This window comes from Capricornis sumatraensis, chromosome 1 (assembly GCF_032405125.1).
Source record: "Capricornis sumatraensis isolate serow.1 chromosome 1, serow.2, whole genome shotgun sequence".
NCBI lineage: Eukaryota > Metazoa > Chordata > Mammalia > Artiodactyla > Bovidae > Capricornis > Capricornis sumatraensis.
In genome coordinates, this window is record NC_091069.1 from 233,142,811 (window position 1) to 233,160,799 (window position 17,989).

The 17,989-nt window shown below is 42.7% G+C and overlaps 1 protein-coding gene across 1 annotated transcript in view; it reads right to left on the reverse strand.

Moving 5' to 3' along the window:
* GRK7 (G protein-coupled receptor kinase 7) overlaps window positions 1–17,989 on the reverse strand; it is a 40,838-nt gene that overhangs the window by 6,922 nt on the left and 15,927 nt on the right. Inside the window, exon 3 of the mRNA XM_068987413.1 lies at window positions 4,735–5,009. Coding sequence (XP_068843514.1) covers window positions 4,735–5,009 — 275 coding nt within the window. The remainder of the gene's footprint in view (window positions 1–4,734; window positions 5,010–17,989) is intronic.

Here is a 17,989-nt window from a genome sequence, read left to right on the forward strand (position 1 = left end):
AATCGCAGCACGCCAGGCCTCCCTGTCCATCACCATCTCCCAGAGTTCACTCAGACTCACGTCCATCGAGTCCGTGATGCCATCCAGCCATCTCATCCTCGGTCGTCCCCTTCTCCTCCTGCCCCCAGTCCCTCCCAGCATTAGAGTCTTTTCCAATGAGTCAACTCTTCACATGAAGTGGCCAAAGTACTGGAAATTCAGCTTTAGCATCACTCCTTCCAAAGAAATCCCAGGGCTGATCTCCTTCAGAATGGACTGGTTGGATCTCCTTGCAGTCCAAGGGACTCTCAAGAGTCTTCTCCAACACCACAGTTCAAAAGCATCAATTCTTCAGCGCTCAGCCTTCTTCACAGTCCAACTCTCACATCCATAGATGACCACAGGAAAAACCATAGCCTTGACTAGACGGGCCTTAGTCGGCAAAGTAATGTCTCTGCTTTAGAATATACTATCTAGGTTGGTCATAACTTTTCTTCCAAGGAGTAAGCGTCTTTTAATTTCATGACTGCAATCACCATCTGCAGTGATTTTGGAGCCCCCCAAAATAAAGTCTGACACTGTTTCCACTGTTTCCCCATCTATTTCCCATGAAGTGATGGGATCAGATGCCATGATCTTCCTTTTCTGAATGTTGAGCTTTAAACCAACTTTTTCGCTCTCCTCTTTCACTTTCATCAAGAGGCTTTTTAGTTCCTCTTCACTTTCTGCCATAAGGGTGTTACAATTATTTGCTGCCGAGGGTGCCATCATAAGTCAGCTTTTCTAATTTTTTTCTTCTAAAATATCTTGATCTTATTATTTCATTGTAAGCAATAAAACTTGACTTTTCTCAAAACTGATTTCAACTGTACTTAACATACCTGGCAACATCATATATACTTATTGAATATCTATTGACTGATTGATGATATTTTACAGAGATGTTTTAAAAAGGGCAGAATTTTCCAGAACTATGGCTATCTGTACTGATGGCTTTTAAGTTTTACTTTTACTCATTTTTGAGTAATAATTTATTCACACAGCTCAAAATTTAAGAATTAGTAAGTTTACCTAATGAAAATTGTTATTTTGTCAATTTTATCCCTGTCACCAGCTCTCTTGATTTCTCTCTTTTTAAAGTCAGTGAATCCTGGGACTTCCCTGGCTATCCAGTGGTTAAGACTCCGTGCCTCCATTGGAGAGGGCATGGGTTTGAGCCCTGGTTGGGGAACTAAGATCCCATATGAAACACAGAGAAGGCAATGGCAAACCACTTCAGTATGCTTGCCTTGAGAATCACAGGAACAGTATGAAAAGGCAAAAAGATATGACACTGAAAGATGAACTCCCCACGTTGGTGGGTCCCCAATATGCTACTGAAGAAGAGTGGAGAAATAACTCCAGAAAGAATGAAGAGATGGAGTCAAAGTGAAAAAAATGCCCAGTTGTGGATGTGACTGGTGATGAAAGTAAAGCTCAATGCTGCAAAGAGCAATATTGCGTAGGAACCTGAAATGTTAGTTCCATGAATCAGGGTAAATTAGAAGTGGTCAAACAGGAGATGGCAAGAGTGAACATCAACATTTTAGGAATCGGTGAACTAAAATGGACTGCAATGGGTGAATTTAATTCAGATGACCATTATATCTACTACTGTGGGCAAGAAGCCCTTAGAAGAAATGGAGTAGCCCTTATAGTCAACAAAAGAGTCCAAAATGCAATACTTGGGTGTAATCTCAAAAATGACAGAATGATCTCTGTCTGTTTCCAAGGCAAACCATTCAGTATCACAGAAAACCAAGTCTATGCCCCAACCAGTAATGCTGAAGAAGCTGAAGCTGAATGGTTCTATGAAGACCTACAAGATCTTCTAGAACTAACACCCAAAAAAAGATATCATTTTCATCATCAGTCACTTCAGTTCAGTTCAGTTGCTCAGTTGTGTCTGACTCTTTGCAACCCCATGAATCGCAGCACGCAAGGCCTCCCTGTCCATCACCATCTCATAGGGGACTGGAATTCAAAAGTAGGAAGTCAAGAGATACCTGGAATAATAGGCAAGTTTGGTATTGGAGTATGAAATGAAGCAGGGCAAAGGCTAACAGAGTTTTGCCAAGAAAACTCACTAGTCATAGCAAGCACCCTCTTCCAACAACATAAGAGAAGACTCTACACATGGACACCACCAGGTAGTCAATACTGAAATCAGATTGATCATATTCTTTGCAGCCAAAGATGGAGAAGCTGTATACAGTCAGCAAAAACAAGACTGGGAGCTGACAAGTGGCACAGATCATGAACCCCTTATTACCAAATTCAGATTTAAATTGAAGAAAGTAGGGAAAACCACTAGACCATTCAGGTATAACCTAAATCAAATCCCTTATGACTATACAGTGAAGTGACAAATAGATTCAAGGGATTAGATCTGATAGACAGAGTGCCTGAAGAACTATGGATGAAGGTTCATGACATTGTACAGGAGGCAGTGATCAAGACTCAAGGAAAGAAATGCAAAAAGACAAAATGGTTGTCTGAGGAGGTCTTATAAATATCTGAGAAAAAGAGACGCTAAAGGCAAAGGAGAAAAGGATAGATACACCCATTTGAATACAGAGTTCCAAAGACTAGCAAGGAGAGGTAAGAAAGCCTTCGTCAGTGATCAATGCAAAGAAACAGAGGAAAATAATAGAATGGGGAAGACTAGAGATCTCTTCAAGAAAATTAGATACCAAGGGAACATTTCATGCAAAGATGGGCACAATAAAGGACAGAAACGGTATGGATCTAACAGAAGCAGAAGATATTAAGAAGAGGTGGCAAGAATACACAGAAGAACTATACAAAAAAGATCTTCATGACCCAGATAACCATGATGATGTGATCACTTACCTAGAGCCAGACGTGCTGGAATGTGAAGTCAAGTGGGCCTTAGGAAGCATCACTACAAACAAAGCTAATGGAGGTGATGGAATTCCAGTTGAGCTATTTCAAATCCTAAAAGATTATGCTGTGAAAGTGCTGCACTCAATATGCCAGCAAATTTGGAAAACTCAGCAGTGGCCATAGGACTAGAAAAGGTCAGTTTTCATTCCAATCCCAAAGGACAATGCCAAAGAATGTTCAAACTATCGCACAATTGCACTCATCTCACACACTAGCAAAGTAATACTCAAAATTCTCCAAGCCAGTCTTCAACAGTACGTGAACCATGAACTTCCAGATGTTCAAGCGGGATTTAGACAAGGCAGAGGAACCAGAGATCAAATTGCCAACATCTGTTGGATCATAGAAAAAGCAAGAGAGTTCCAGAAAAACTTCTACTTCTTTATTGACTACACCAAAGCCTTTGACTGTGTGGATCACAACAAACTGGAAAATTCTTCAATAGATGGGAATACCAGACCACCTTCCTTGCCTCCTGAGAAATCTGTATGCACGTCAAGAAGCAACAGTTAGTACCGGACATGGAATAAGAGATTGGTTCCAAATTGGGAAAGGAGTACGTCAAGGCTGTATATTGTCACCCTGCTTATTTAACTTATATGCAGAGTACATCATGAGAAATCCTGGACTGGATGAAGCACTAGCTGAAATCAAGATTGCAGGGAGAAATATCAATAACCTCAGATACACAGATGACACCACCCTTATAACAGAAAGTGAAGAGGAACTAAACAGCCTCTTAATGAAAGTGAAAGAGGAGAGTGAAAAAACTGGCTTAAAACTCAATGTTAAAAAAACAAAGATCATGGCATCCAGTCCATTACTTCATGGCAAATAGATGGGGAAACAATGGAAACAGTGAGAGACTTTATTTTCTTGGACTCCAAAATCACTGCAGATGGTGACTGCAGCCATGAAATTCAAAAGCGCTTATTCCTTGGAGGAAAAGCTATGACCACCCTTGACAGCATATTAAAAAGCAGAGACATTCCTTTGCTGACAAAGGTCCAAGCCATGGTTTTTCCAATAGTCATGTATGGATGTGAGAGTCAGACTATAAGGAAAACTTAGTGCCGAAGAATTGATGCTTTTGAACTGTGGTGTTGGAGAAGACTCTTGAGAGTCCCTTGGACTGCAAGGAGATCCAACCAGTTCATCCTAAAGGAAATCAGTCATAAATATTCATTGGAAGGACTGATACTGAAACTGAAACTCCAATACTTTGGCCACCTGATGCAAAGAACGGACTCATTGGAAAAGACCCTGATGTTGGGAAAGATTGAAGGCGGAAGGAGAAGGGGACGACAGAGGAGATGATTGGATGGCATCACCAGCTCAATGGACATGAGTTTAAGCAAGCTCCGGGAATTGGTGATGACAGGGAAGCCTGGTGTGCTGCAGTCTGTGGGATCGCAAAGAGTCAGACGGACTGAGAGACTGATCTAAACTGATGACACAGTGCAGGCAAAAGTTAAAATAAAAATAAATTCAATCAATCCTATATATTCCTGGTATACTCTGCTTGAAATAGTCTATGCAACTATTTGAATTATGTATTCTTTTTCTTCTTTTTAATGTATGCTGCTTTGCACCTCACCTTTTCACTTTAAAATGTATTTTGGAGACTGTTGGACATCAAGTGTTCATAGTATTTGAAAGAATTGAAAATACTTAACCACACGATATGCAAATAATAATAAGAAAATACTACTATTATTTAATACCAAGGCCTTATCATCACTCCAAAGTATTCTCCAAATCCCTGTGGCAATGCTGACATCACTAATCATGTCTTTACATAATAGTTACCTGCTTCCTAAGCGTTGCTCTGGTGTCTTAGCCAAGAAGAGTCTGCAAATATCTTTTGCTTCCTCTGTGAAGTTACTGTGTTGGAATCTGACTTCCTCTTTCAGTGTTCTTTGCTTTAAATCCTCTTTACTGACTTTTTCCTTGTAATCTCTGAATGGTGTTCGTCCAGCAACCATTTCATAAATACTGCATCCCATTGCAAACCAGTCCACAGGATAGGAATAACTCGCTTTTTCCATTAGGATTTCAGGAGCCATATAACCATTGGTTCCAGCCTGTAATGCCCCAAGCAAAAAACAAAACAAAAACACCAATGTGAGTGTAACAGACACAGCTGAAGCCTTCCCAATGCCCATTTTCCTTTTCTTTCCTCATTGCTGCTGCTGCTGCTAAGTCGCTTCAGTTGTGTCCAACTCTGTGCGACCCCATAGGCGGCAGCCCACCAGGCTCCCCCATCCCTGGGATTCTCCAGGCAAGAACACTGGAGTGGGTTGCCATTTCCTTCTCCAATGCATGAAAGAGAAAAGTGAAAGTGAAGTCACTCAGTTGTGTCCGACTCTTCGTGACCCCATGGACTGCAGCCTACCAGGCTCCTCCGTCCATGGGATTTTCCAGGCAAGAGTACTGGAGTGGGGTGCCATTGCCTTCTCCTTCCTTATTGAGGGAACCCTAATTTATTTGCAGTGGCCAAGTGTCTAACCTGTTCTATTCCCCCACTTTCCCAGTAGCCTCTGGTGTAGTCAGGGCAATCCATTTTAGCCAATGAGACTTGGCTGGAGTGCATTATTAAGGAGAGAGATATTGTGACTCTTGAAGTGGGAAAATCAAGAGATTTTGATCTCTTGATCAAAATCAAACCTAGACTCTTTTCAGAGAAGGCAATGGCATCCCCCTCCGGTACTCTTGCCTGGAAAATCCCATGGACAGAGGATCCTGGTGGGCTGCAGTCCATGGGGTCACACGGGGTCGCACAGAGTCGGACACGATTGAGCAACTTAGCAGTAGCAGCAGACTCTTTTAGTCTCCTCATTTCATCCTTAAGGTGAAAAATTCACATGACTGTTGCTAAGAGCCCCTAAATTCTGCTTCTGCTTTTCATTCAAAGATAATAGAAAATTAGATGCATGATTTTTGAAAAGGTTGAGCTCTTTAATGATAATATTGGATGCTCATATAGTAGTATCTGTATATGAGTTTTTTAGTCTATTTGGCATGTGATGATATTATTATCAGCCATCTTCGCCTATTTGTCTCTGCACTGAAAAATTAATACAAATATTTTAAAGCAGAAAATTCCACACATGAAACTTCATTTAACATGAATGACTATATATTATAGGCACACTGCTATTGATAATATATACCAAATGATCATTGGGCATATATATATATATATATATATATATATATATATATATATATATATTTAGTTTTAACAGGCTTCTCAGGTGACTCAGTGGTAAAAAATCTGCCTGCCAATGAAGGAGATGCAGGTTCGATCCCTGGGTCAGAAAGATAGCCTGAAGAGCGTAATGGCAACCCATCCCAGTATTTTTGTCTCAGAAATCCCATGGACAGAGGAGCCTGGCAGGCTACAGTCTATGGGATTACAAAGAGTTAGACATTTCTGAGCAACTGAACACACACAAAGACACACACACCACATGCACACACATATATATGTTACACATAATACACAATTTACCATCTTACCATTTTAAATGTTCAGTTCAACTAGTAAATACATTCACATTGTGCAATGAATCTCCTAAACTCTTTTCATCTTTAAAAGCTGAAACTCTGTACCCGTTAAACAACTCCCCATTGGCCCCACTCCCCAAGCCCTGGCAACTGCCTTTCTACTTTCTGTCTCTATGAATTTGACCATTCTAGGTACCTCATATAAGTGGAATCACACAGCATCTGTCTCTTTGTAACTGAGCATAATTTCACTCATTCATTCAACAAATACTTAACGAATACCTGCAACATATCTTATATATAATGTATATATTTACATTAGAATGTGTTTTCACAAAAACTAAGCTGCTTTTGTTTAAAGTATAATGTAAAACCTCTGCAGCACTTAAAAATGCTAACAACATCCTAAATGACAATCAGCACCTATTAATACAGAAAACATGAAAACATCAATTATTGACAGAGCTGTGAGAAACAGATGTGCTCTGTGATTTGATTCAGATTTTCAGGAGAGCGGTTAGACACAGAGCAATAGGTAAATGAGATGTATCTACCGTTCTCGTTCCAGAACCACGTCACTTGGAGCGAGTAGCTCAAAGAATTGACTCAGAAGAAAGGGAAAGGAATCTACATCAAGATGTTCATAGTGCTGTTATGGCCACAGTCTGGAAACACCCAAAACCTTTCAATAAAGACTACAGACCAGAGTCACATGTTAATACTAAGAAGTGTATTTATGTAACGGGTTTTGCATACTGTTTGTAAATGTGAATTCAGTACATCAGAAAAGGTTGAAAAATGTTTTTGTTGTTCATTGGGTGATTTTTTTTCTGTCTGGTTGCATAAGTATATATATATATATATATTTTTTTTTTCAATGTATTTTTGGCCACACTGGGTCTTCATTGCTGTGCATGGGCTTTCTCCTGTTGTGAAGGGTGCGCTTCTAGTTGCAGCGTCTTCTCTTATTGGAGAACACGAGCTCCATGGTGTGCGGAGCTCAGGGGGCTGTGGGCTCAGTCATTGTGACACACAGCCTTAGCTTCTCCGTGGCATGTGGGATCTTCCCGGACCAGGTATCTAACCCATGTATCCTGCATTGCAAGGCGGATTCTTAACCACTGGGCCACCAGAGAAGCCCAAGTATATGTTTCTTTTATGTGCACAATGTATGTACTACCTTAGGAATATTAAATTCCATGGGTGATTTTTTTACATGGATAAGAACAATTTAAAACACAAATAACCCAAGCACTGATTAGGAGTAATTGGCCCGTGCAAGAAAAGTCTGGAAGTGACTGGTCTGACAGGCTGGTCATGAGTCAGCGTGGCACTGCTGTTTTCATAGGCGTGGACATGTAATTTGGGTGACCTTATGTTCCGGTTTGTCTGGGACAGTCCCAGTTTACATCTGTTGTCCTGGCGTCTTGTCCAGTGTTACATCTGCCCAGAACAAAAGGGTGCTGGAGGTCCTCTGAGGCCCAGGATATAGTCTTACTCATCATTGTATCAAACCAGGTACTTACTCCCAAGTCTCCTTTCCTGCATGCCCCAAAACATGTTTGGTAGGTAAACAATAGTAACAATGGTAACCAGACCTTTTCCATTCAATATCCAACAAATATTTGTGGAGCCACCCCTGCAGTGATTTCTAGGGATACCAAGATATACAAGGCCTGGCCCCTGCCTTTGAGGATTTACAGGTTGGTGGAGACAGATCAAAAGGTTAATTCAATAAAGGAGGGTAAATGCCAAAATGGGAGTGGAAAACAAACAAGGGAGGCCAGAGGGTGTGTGTGTGTGTTTGTGTGTTGGGGATATTTCACTGAAGAGTGACAGCTGAGCTGAATTATGAGGAAAGAAGCTGTCACACAGAGAAGGTTGTCCGGGTAAAGGATGAGTGCAAGAGTTGGAGTCCAGAAAAATGTGGGGTGCCCAGGGAACTTTAAGGAATTTCTGATTTCTAGAATATAAGATCTGTGAGATGCAATGGTGGGAGGAGAATCTGGAGGGGTAGATGTGGACGGAATTGAGAAATGCTGTCTGCCAAGGTAACAAAAATCCATTCCCAGGCTCCCTTTTCTCTTGGTCCCTCTATGTAGAGCCTGAAGGCTAAGTACTCCATCTCCCGGCCTCTGTTGCTCCCAGGGAGGCCATGTGATAATGTGATGAGTTGTATTGAAAGGTGTGCAAGGCAAAGGCAATGAGACTTGTGGAAAGACTTAAAAAAAGGGAAATACATAAAAGATATAAGATGGATTCATGGATCCATAGAGAGGAAGATAGATGGATGCACAGGTGATAAAGCACATATAAAATGTTAATAATATACAATGAAATACTATCTAAAAAAGAATGAAGTATGGATAAATGTTACAACATGGATAACCTTAAAAACATTATGCTAAGTGAAAGAAACCAGTCACCAAAGACCATTTACTGTATGACTCCATTGATATGCAGTGTCTAAAACAGGTGATTCCATAGATCCAGAAAATAGATCAGTGGTTGTTTAAGACTGGGAGAGAGCTTCCCAGGTGGCACAGTGGGCAAAGAATCTGCCTGCAATGCTGGAGACACAGGAGATGAGGACTGGATCTCTGGGTCAGGAAGGAGAGCATAGCAACCCACTCCAGTATTCTTGCCTGGAGAATCCCATGGACAGAGGAGCCTGGCAGGCTACAGTCCATAAGGTTGCAAGAAGTCAGACACGACTGAGCAACTGGGTAGGAATGCATGCATGCAAGGTTGGGAGAAGGGCAAGGAGAGTGACTGTTAATTGACAGGTGGTTTCTTTTAGGGGTGAAGAGAATATTCTAAAACTGTGATAATGTTCACATATCTGTGAATATACTGGAAACCACTGGACTGTACACTTTTTATGGGTCAATGTTATGGTATTTAAATTATATCTCAGGACTTCCCTAGTGGTCCAATGGTTAAGAACCTGCCAGGGACATGGGTTTGATCCCTGGTCAGGGAACTAAGACTGCACATGCCACAGGGCAAGTAAGCCCATGAGCTGCAACTACTGAGCCCACGTGCCACAACAAAAGATCCCGCATGTTGCAACTGAGAGCCAATGCAGCCAAATGCATATTTTAAAAAATAAATTATATCTCAGTAAAGCTGTTTATAAAGAAATCTGAGTGCTGAAGAATTGATGCTTTTGAACTGTGGTGTTGGAGAAGACTCTTGAGAGTCCCTTGGAATGCAAGGAGATCCAACCAGTCCATCCTAAAGGAAATCAGTCCTGAATATTCATTGGAAGGACTGATGCTGAAGCTGAAACTCCAATACTTTGGCCACCTGATGCGAAGAACTGACTCACTAGAAAAGACCCTGATGCTGGGAAAGATTGAAGGCGGGAGGAGAAGGGGACGACAGAAGATGATATGGTTGGATGGCATTGCTGACTTGATGGACATGGGTTTGAGTAAGCTCCAGGAACTGGTGATGGACAGGGAAGCCTGGCATGCTGCAGTCCATGGGGTCACAAAGAGTTGGACACAACTGAGTGACTGAACTGAAAGCTGTTTAAAATGTCTATGATAAAATCTAGGTAATGGGTATACAGGCGCTCATTATGAATTCTTTCAACTTCTCTATGTTTGAAAGTTTTCATAATAGAATGTACAGAGAGGGCTTCCTTGGTGGCCCAGTGGTAAAGAATCTGCCTGCCAATGCAGGAGACACAGGTTCAGTCCCTGATCTTGGGAAGATTCCGCATGCCGAGGAACAACTAAAACGTGTGCCACAATTACTGAGCCTGTGCCCTAGAACCCACACTCCACAAAAGAAGCTACCACAAGAGAAGCCCAACCACTGCAATGAAGAGTAGCCCACTCACCACAACTGGAGAAAAGCCCCACAGCAACGAAGAGCCAGCACAGCCAAAAATAAATAAAACTATATAGAAAAAAAAGAATGCACAGGGAAAAAAGGAAAGAGGGGCAGGGGAATGTGATGTCAGATGTTACCACACAGGCTGCTAGTTTAATGGGTACATGAGACTCTTCCAGAAAGGTCACAAGGAGGAACCACAGGAGAGGGGAATCTGTCTGCCCAGCTCCCTCTCATCTCCCATTGCCATTAGTCAATAGTAACCCTGTATGCTATAACTTATACTTGGAATCTAAGAAAATACAACAAATCAGTGGCTATAACAACAGCAACCACAAAAAAGCAGACTCACAGATATAGAGAACAAAATAGTGGTTACCAGTGGCAAGGGGCAATATAGCAATAGGAGATTAAGAGGTACAAACATTAAATATAAAATAAGCTACAAGGATATATTGTACAACACTGGGAATTATAGCCAATATTTTATAATAACTATAAATGGAGTGTGTGTGTGTGTTAGTTACTTCAGGTTAGTTCAGTTTAGTCGCTCAGTTGTGTCCGACTCTTTGTGACCCCATGAATCGCAGCACGCCAGGCCTCTCTGTCCATCACCAACACCCAGAGTTCACTCAAACTCACGTCCATCGAGTCGGTGATGCCATCCAGCCATCTCATCTTCGGTCATTCCCTTCTCCTCCTGCCCTCAATCTTTCCCAGCATGAGGGTCTTTTCAAATGAGTTAGCTCTTTGCATCAAGTGGGGCCAAACTATTGGAGTTTCAGCTTCAACATCAGTCCTTCCAATGAACACCCAGGGCTGATCTCCTTCACAATGGACTGGTTGGATCTCCTTGCAGTCCAAGGGACTCTCAAGAGTCTTCTCCAACACCACAGTTCAAAAGCATCAATTCTTCGGCGCTCAGCCTTCTTCACAGTCCAACTCTCACATCCATACATGACCACTGGAAAAACCACAGCCTTGACTAAACGGACCTTTGTTGGCAAACTGATGTCTCTGCTGTTTAATATGCTGTCTAGGTTGGTCATAACTTTCCTTCCAAGGAGTAAGCGTCTTCTAATTTCGGGGCTCCAATCACCATCTGCAGTGATTTTGGAACCCAAAAAAATAAAGTCTGACACTGTTTCCACTGTTTCCCCACCTATTTCCCATGAAGTGATGGGACCAGATGCCATGACCTTTGTTTTCTGAATTGAGCTTTAAGCCAACTTTTTCACTCTCCTCTTTCACTTTCATCAAGAGGCTTTTTAGTTCCTCTTCATTTTCTGCCATAAGGGTGGTGTCATCTGCATATCTGAGGTTATTGGTATTTCTCCCGGCAATCTTGATTCCAGCTTGTGCTTCTTCCAGCCCAGCATTTCTCATGATGTACTCTGCATATAAGTTAAATAAGCAGGGTGACAATATACAGCTTTGACGTATTCCTTTTCCTATTTGGAACCAGTCTGTTCCATGTCCAGTTCTAACTGTTGCTTCCTGACCTGTTAGTTGCTTAGTCTTGTCCAACTCTTTGCAACCCCATGGACTGTATCCTGCTAGGTTCCTCTGTCATGGGATTCTCCAGGCAAGAATACTGGAGTAGGTTGCTGTTTCCTACTCAAGGGGGTCTTCCCGAACCCGGGATTGAACCCTTGTCTACTTCACTGCAGGCAGATTCTTTACCATCTGTGCCATCAGGGAAGTCCATTAATGGAGTATATCCTTTAAAAGTTGAAAATCACTATATTGTACACCTATATCTTACATGATATTGTATATCAACTGTATTTCATTTTTTAAAGAAATTTTATTTAATTTTAAGCTCTGCTAGGTCTTTAGTGCTGTGTGTGGACTTTCTGTAGTTGTGATGCTCAGAGGTTACTCTCTAGTTGCAGTCCAAGGACTCAGTAGTCTGTGGCATGTGGGATCTTAGTTCCCATATCAGGGGTCAAACCTATGTACACTGCATTGGCAGGCGGATTCTTAACCACTGGCCCAAGAGGGAAATTCCAACTATATTTCAATTTGAAAATGTTATTTTGAATTCTCTGACATGTAAATGTTTAATTGTATTTTGAAATTATATCATGACTAAATATAATAAAAAACAGAATTGTTAAAGCATGAAAGAAAAAGACAGTTACGCTGAAGCTAGCTTGTCTATATTTCCAGATATGTTATCCAGACCCTTAGCATTTGCCCTGGAAACCAGGTCCTGCATCATACCAAAGTATGATGTTTCATCCAGTTCTAAAAGTGGAGGAGCAACTTGGCCTACAAGTGGTGCCAACAGGGTACTGCCCAAGAGAGAGAGAAAGGAGGCATCAGTGAAGACTGTCAGAGTGTGTGAGGTTTGTGAGCCATTCATGAAATTTCTCTAGGATAGGCTTTGGTGTGGGGTATTTTTCATCCCGTGTTGGCTACTGGCTGGCCTCTCAGTCTAGAAACTAATGGTGGTCAGTATCATGAAATTTGCTAAAATTATTATCTTCATTTTCTTTCTTCTCTTGCTCCTGTTCTCTCTCTTTAAATCTGAACTTATTCTTTGTGTTTCTTATCTTTTGCTTCTGTTTTCCATCTCTTTGTCTTTTTCTTTCCTTCTTTTTTTAATCTGGGAGACTTGCTCAGTTTTTCTTCTAACTCTCCTATTTTTTTAAAGTACTTTATTAATGGGAAATTTCAAACACACACAAAAGAAAAGACTCTAGAATAATAAACCCAGTGTACTCTACTCCCAGCTTTAACAATTATCAACACATGATCAGTCTTGTTTCTTTTGTCTTTACTCACTCTCATTGCCTTCCACTCTACTAACTCAGATATTATTTGAAGTATTTCACTATGAATCTTTAAAAGATAAAGGTCACTTAAAAAAAAAAAAAGCAAACAAACCCAAACCACTACAAACACCATTATCTCACTTTAAAAATAACAATAATTCTTGAATATTATCAAATATCTGGACATGTTTACACTTTCCCTATTGTTCAGTAAACTTGGCCTCTAAATAGTTTGTTTAAATTTAGATTCAAACAAGGTTCACACAATGTAATTGATTATATGTCTCTTAAATCTCTGTGACAATTTTTTCTGTCTCTCCTCACCACCCACCCTTGCAAGTTTTTATTAGAAAAAAATATTGGTTAAACTCTAGTTTCCCACAGTCAGACTTCGCTAACTGCATTCCTGTGATGTCATTTAACATGTTTCTCTGTTCTTTGTGTTTCCTGTAAGTTGATAGCTAGATCTAGAAACTTCTACTGAACTTTTCATTTCTGCAGATATGTTTTTATTAACATAATTAACGCAGAATAATGTGCATGGATCTTATACTATTGGTTCAGTAAATTTTGATAATTGACTACATTCACGCAAATAGAACCCAAACCAGATAAAGAACACTTCCATTCACGTAGAAAGCTACTTTGTGTCCCTTCTGGTTCCTTCTCCTCCCGGCTTCCCAGGCAACCACTTCCTGATTTCTGTCACCGTCAATTAGTCTTGCATTTCATATAGATGGAATTGTAAGATAGATTCTCCTTTGTGTTTGACTTCTCTTTTTTCTAAACATAATGTTTTTTTTGAGATTTATCCATGCTGTTCTGCAGACATATTTACACATATTTTATTTCCAAATGTCCTTTTTCTTCTCTGAATGTTCTTTGTTTTACAGCATCTGTCCTTGTTTCATGGATGCAATATCTTCCCTTAAATCTCAAAGATAAGAATTGTAGGTTTTAAAAAACGTTCTTTTTTACTCCCTGAATCGATCCTGTTTGCTACGAGTTTCTTTCTTCTGTTTGTTTTGGCACTGTCTTTCATTTTGGATGATTTGTTTCAAGTGACAAATGATCTTTGTTTATGCTTAACAGTGTGACACCAAAAAGCTGACAGAAGCTTGTCAACTGTTGGATTTCACTGTAGGGTGATTATGCCAAGCCATTTCAGCAAGGATCTCAGCTGTAGACCGTTTTTGTTAGTTGTTCAGTGTCCCCAGAGGGAGATCCTCTAATACCCCACAAGAGAGGTGTCAGTCTGCTTGCTCTCCTTATGGGTGCTGAGATGGAAAGCCGCTAAAGGTCTCCCTGTGTGTAGCACTTCATCCTCTACAGCTCTGAGTTGGGCTATAAGTTCCTGGGGCAGGATTCTCTCTGTTCAATCTCTTGAGCCGGGGTGGGAGAGGCATAAAAAAAGACTATAAACCACATCCTACTGCATTTCAGATGGTGATGATGGGTAAATTCTACTTGGTTACATTTATTGTGAGCTTGCTCTGTGTGTGGCAAGCTTCCAATGAGCAGATTTCAGAGGCAAGTGACTTGAAGGATTAAAATCACTAATCAGGACACTGGATAAACATCAGTTGATTGGTAGAAGCTTTAGGGTAAAAGTGGAGAGCATATGCCAGTCCTGAACAAAGGATTGTGAGACACATGCTGGGAGAAAAATTGGAAATATTAATAATAATGGGAAATAGGTATTGAGTGTTTATTACTCACTAAATATTTTCTCCAATGCTTTCTGTGAATTTCTTATTTACTCTTCATGATAACCTTATGAGATAGAGACTAATTTATTGCCCATTTTTGCAGAGTGGAAAACTAAACCACAGAGGTTAAATCTTGCCCAAGGTCACCCACCCAAGATTTACACACAGACTACATTACATTGCCTCTGTGGAAATGGCTGAGGTAACTTTTTCTTACTATTCCAAGTTCCCTTCAGGATTTCTTTTTCTCCCTCTAGAGTATCCTCCTTCCCTCTCCCCATCTGCCAAGTACTAAGTCTTCATTGTGGTCCATTTTTGCTTAAGCTACGTCTCTTCCCCTTTTCCCAGCAAGTTCTCTGTTCCCTGCCTGCATTTCTGCTCACCAGGTTGGCTGGGCCGCTCCACACCAGAGGCTGCTAGGTGGGGGGAACCAGACCTTGAACCATGCTGGGACCACGTTGCTCCCTCTCCAGGAAATAAGGGAAGAATCGGCCAGCTGGCACTATAGCCCTTTGGTGTTTTGAAGCATTAATAGTATGCAGGGTAACCTCAGACACATTCCAAATAATTTTCAGCACTAAATTTACCTCTTGACCCTAAAGACAGAAAATATCATCACTGACTCAATGGACATGAGTTTGAGCAAACTCTAGGACGTAGTGAAGGACAGGGAAGCCTGGTGTGCTGCAGTCCATGGGGTCGCAAAGAGTTGGACACGACTCAGTGACTGAACAATGAATTACCTCTTGGCCCTAAAGGCAGAAAATATCAGTGATGGAATTTTGAAGGGCACCACCCCCTTGCAGAGTGGAGGTATTTCACAGAGGAGAAGAATGGAATTAGCAGTGCACGCCAGAGTCTAAGCACCCAAATTCCATCACAGCCTCCAGCTGAAAAAATTAATTGCCTGCCCTTTATGCCATTTGTCTTCTGCATGTGAACTGCCTCCTCATAACGGGGTGGGAGGAGAGATCGGGCCAAACAGCACGGGGCAGGGTCCAGCCACGCTGACCTCTCGCAGCTCAGTTTAACTCCTGCAGTTACAAAGGGCCCCCGCACATCAGTCTCTACGGCATCAAAACAATCTTTTTCAGTCCATGTGACCAGAACCGCCATCGCGAGGGCTGCAGGGATCACCCAAGTGTCAGCAGCAACAGGACTCAGTGGAGGTTTTTGTGTATAGTTTAACTTCTTTTGATTCATTTTGTTTTGTTTTGCTATGGTTTTATAGTGCCCTTGGATGGGTTCACTCTGTCAACACCTGGTAGGCAAAACACAGTATGCCCAGCATTCAGGATATCAAGCATCAGACCTCATAGGGTTTAGGAAGCCAGTTGTTGTTCTTGAGTTGCTAAGTCCTGTCCTACTCTTTTGCGACCCCATGGACTGTAGCCCACCAGGCTCTTCTGTCCTTGGGATTTCCCAGGCAAGAATACTGCAGTGGGTTGCCACTTCCTTCTCCAGGGGGTCTTTTCCACCCAGGGGTTAAACCCATTTCTCCTGTATTGGCAGGAAGATTCTTTACCACTGAGCCACCAGGGAAGCCAGAGGGAGGTTCAAATCCCCACCTACCTGCAAGCAGGCAGCAGGAGGTGCACCTGCCACTGTCATCACACGTGGGTTGCTTAGTCCCATCAGGGCCACCCATCACCTACAGGTATCCAGACTTGGAGGAAGGTGGACACCCCAGGCTAGCATCAGGATCCCAGCCGGCTTGTGGGGACCTGTGTGGACACCTCCTGCCTGCCTTGCTCTTGCTCTTGGATGCTGGCTTCCCCTGCCCCTGCAGCTGTTGTCACTCTCACCCCTGGACCCCTGAGAGCGAAGTGGCTGGGTCCAGGCTGGGCGGAATTTGCTCACTGAGTAGTCCAAGGGTGGCTCTGGGCAGGAGTGAACCGTGACCTCAGCCGCGGTGATGAGAACAGGGAGTGGACTTTCAGAGGGGCTGAGAGGGCATAGTTCTTCTCTTAATAGTTTTACAGGTCCATAAAAATAGTGTGTCCCCCAAGCACACGTGCCGTGTGTGCGTGCAGGTCCTTGAAGGTCAAGGTCACTGCCAGTTCCCAGTGAACCTGCAAAGTTGGCAATCTTCAATTCCATCAGGGAAAAAAAGGCCTGTCTCGCGGGGCCCCGGGTGCGGCCAGGCCGGGCTGGATTTACTGAGCCGCGCGGGACAAAGAGGCGGTCAAAGAAGCTATCTCCGCGTCTTGCGATGGCCCAGCAAACTGGCCAGCGGAGCAAGAAACCGCCCGCGGATCCTCTTCCCCCAGTTTATCACAGACCAGATCCACTCGACAGCACAATCCAAACAGAAGAGGGAATCAGAATGTACATCTTTTGTTTGCCGTGGCAGGAGAACTGTTGAGCAGAGGAAAAAAAACAAGCTGAGCTTAGCGCTATCAGCTGTTTCCTGGGGCTCACTCCTTCCTTCCTCCGAGGGGGGCCCGGCCGCTTTGTTCTCGTTCCCAGCTGCTCCTCTGCGCCTTTAAGCGGTGGCCTTTGCAGACCTCGGAGGAATGCGGCCCTGGACCCCAGGGGACTTTGCTCCGAGGCCCCGCCCTGTGTGCTCAGCGCCCCCGGCTGCAGCCTCCAGATCGCCGCCGGCCTAACTTTTGTTCCTCGTCCGCCTGCCTTGTTGCTTTCTGCTAGCCACTTCCTGGGCTGGGGCGGGAACCTCATCAGAGGGGCCTTGCTGCTCTCCCTGACAGCCCTGGGAGGAGGGGATCCAGAAAAGGGGTCCCTGCAAGAACGAATCCTGCACCTATACAGTCTGGCGTCAGTCAGCTCTAGTGCACATCCCAGCTCTACTCATTATTAGCTGGTCACCCCCAGGCCAGTTACTCAACCTCTCTGAGCTTCACAGCTCTGATCTCATAGGATCGTGATGAAGATTAAAACCATAAGACACTGAGTGCTTTTTCAAAGTCTGGCACCTTTCACACCCTCAATAGGTGTTAACCACGACCAAGCCAAAGCTGGTCCTGTAGGCAGGGCAGCTACACACACACACACACACACACACACACACACACAGAAAACCCAGAAGCCTCTAAGACTCCATCAGATTGAAAGATGAGCCTGGTACATCATCAGAGATCAATAGCATTAGTTCTTCCACTAGAGTGTGTCCTTGGGTGGGTTCATGTTCTGTGAATCTGTCCAGTGGCAGGCTGATGCCTGTTTTCCATGATGCCTCTAAAAGGCTCAGAATAAAATCACAAA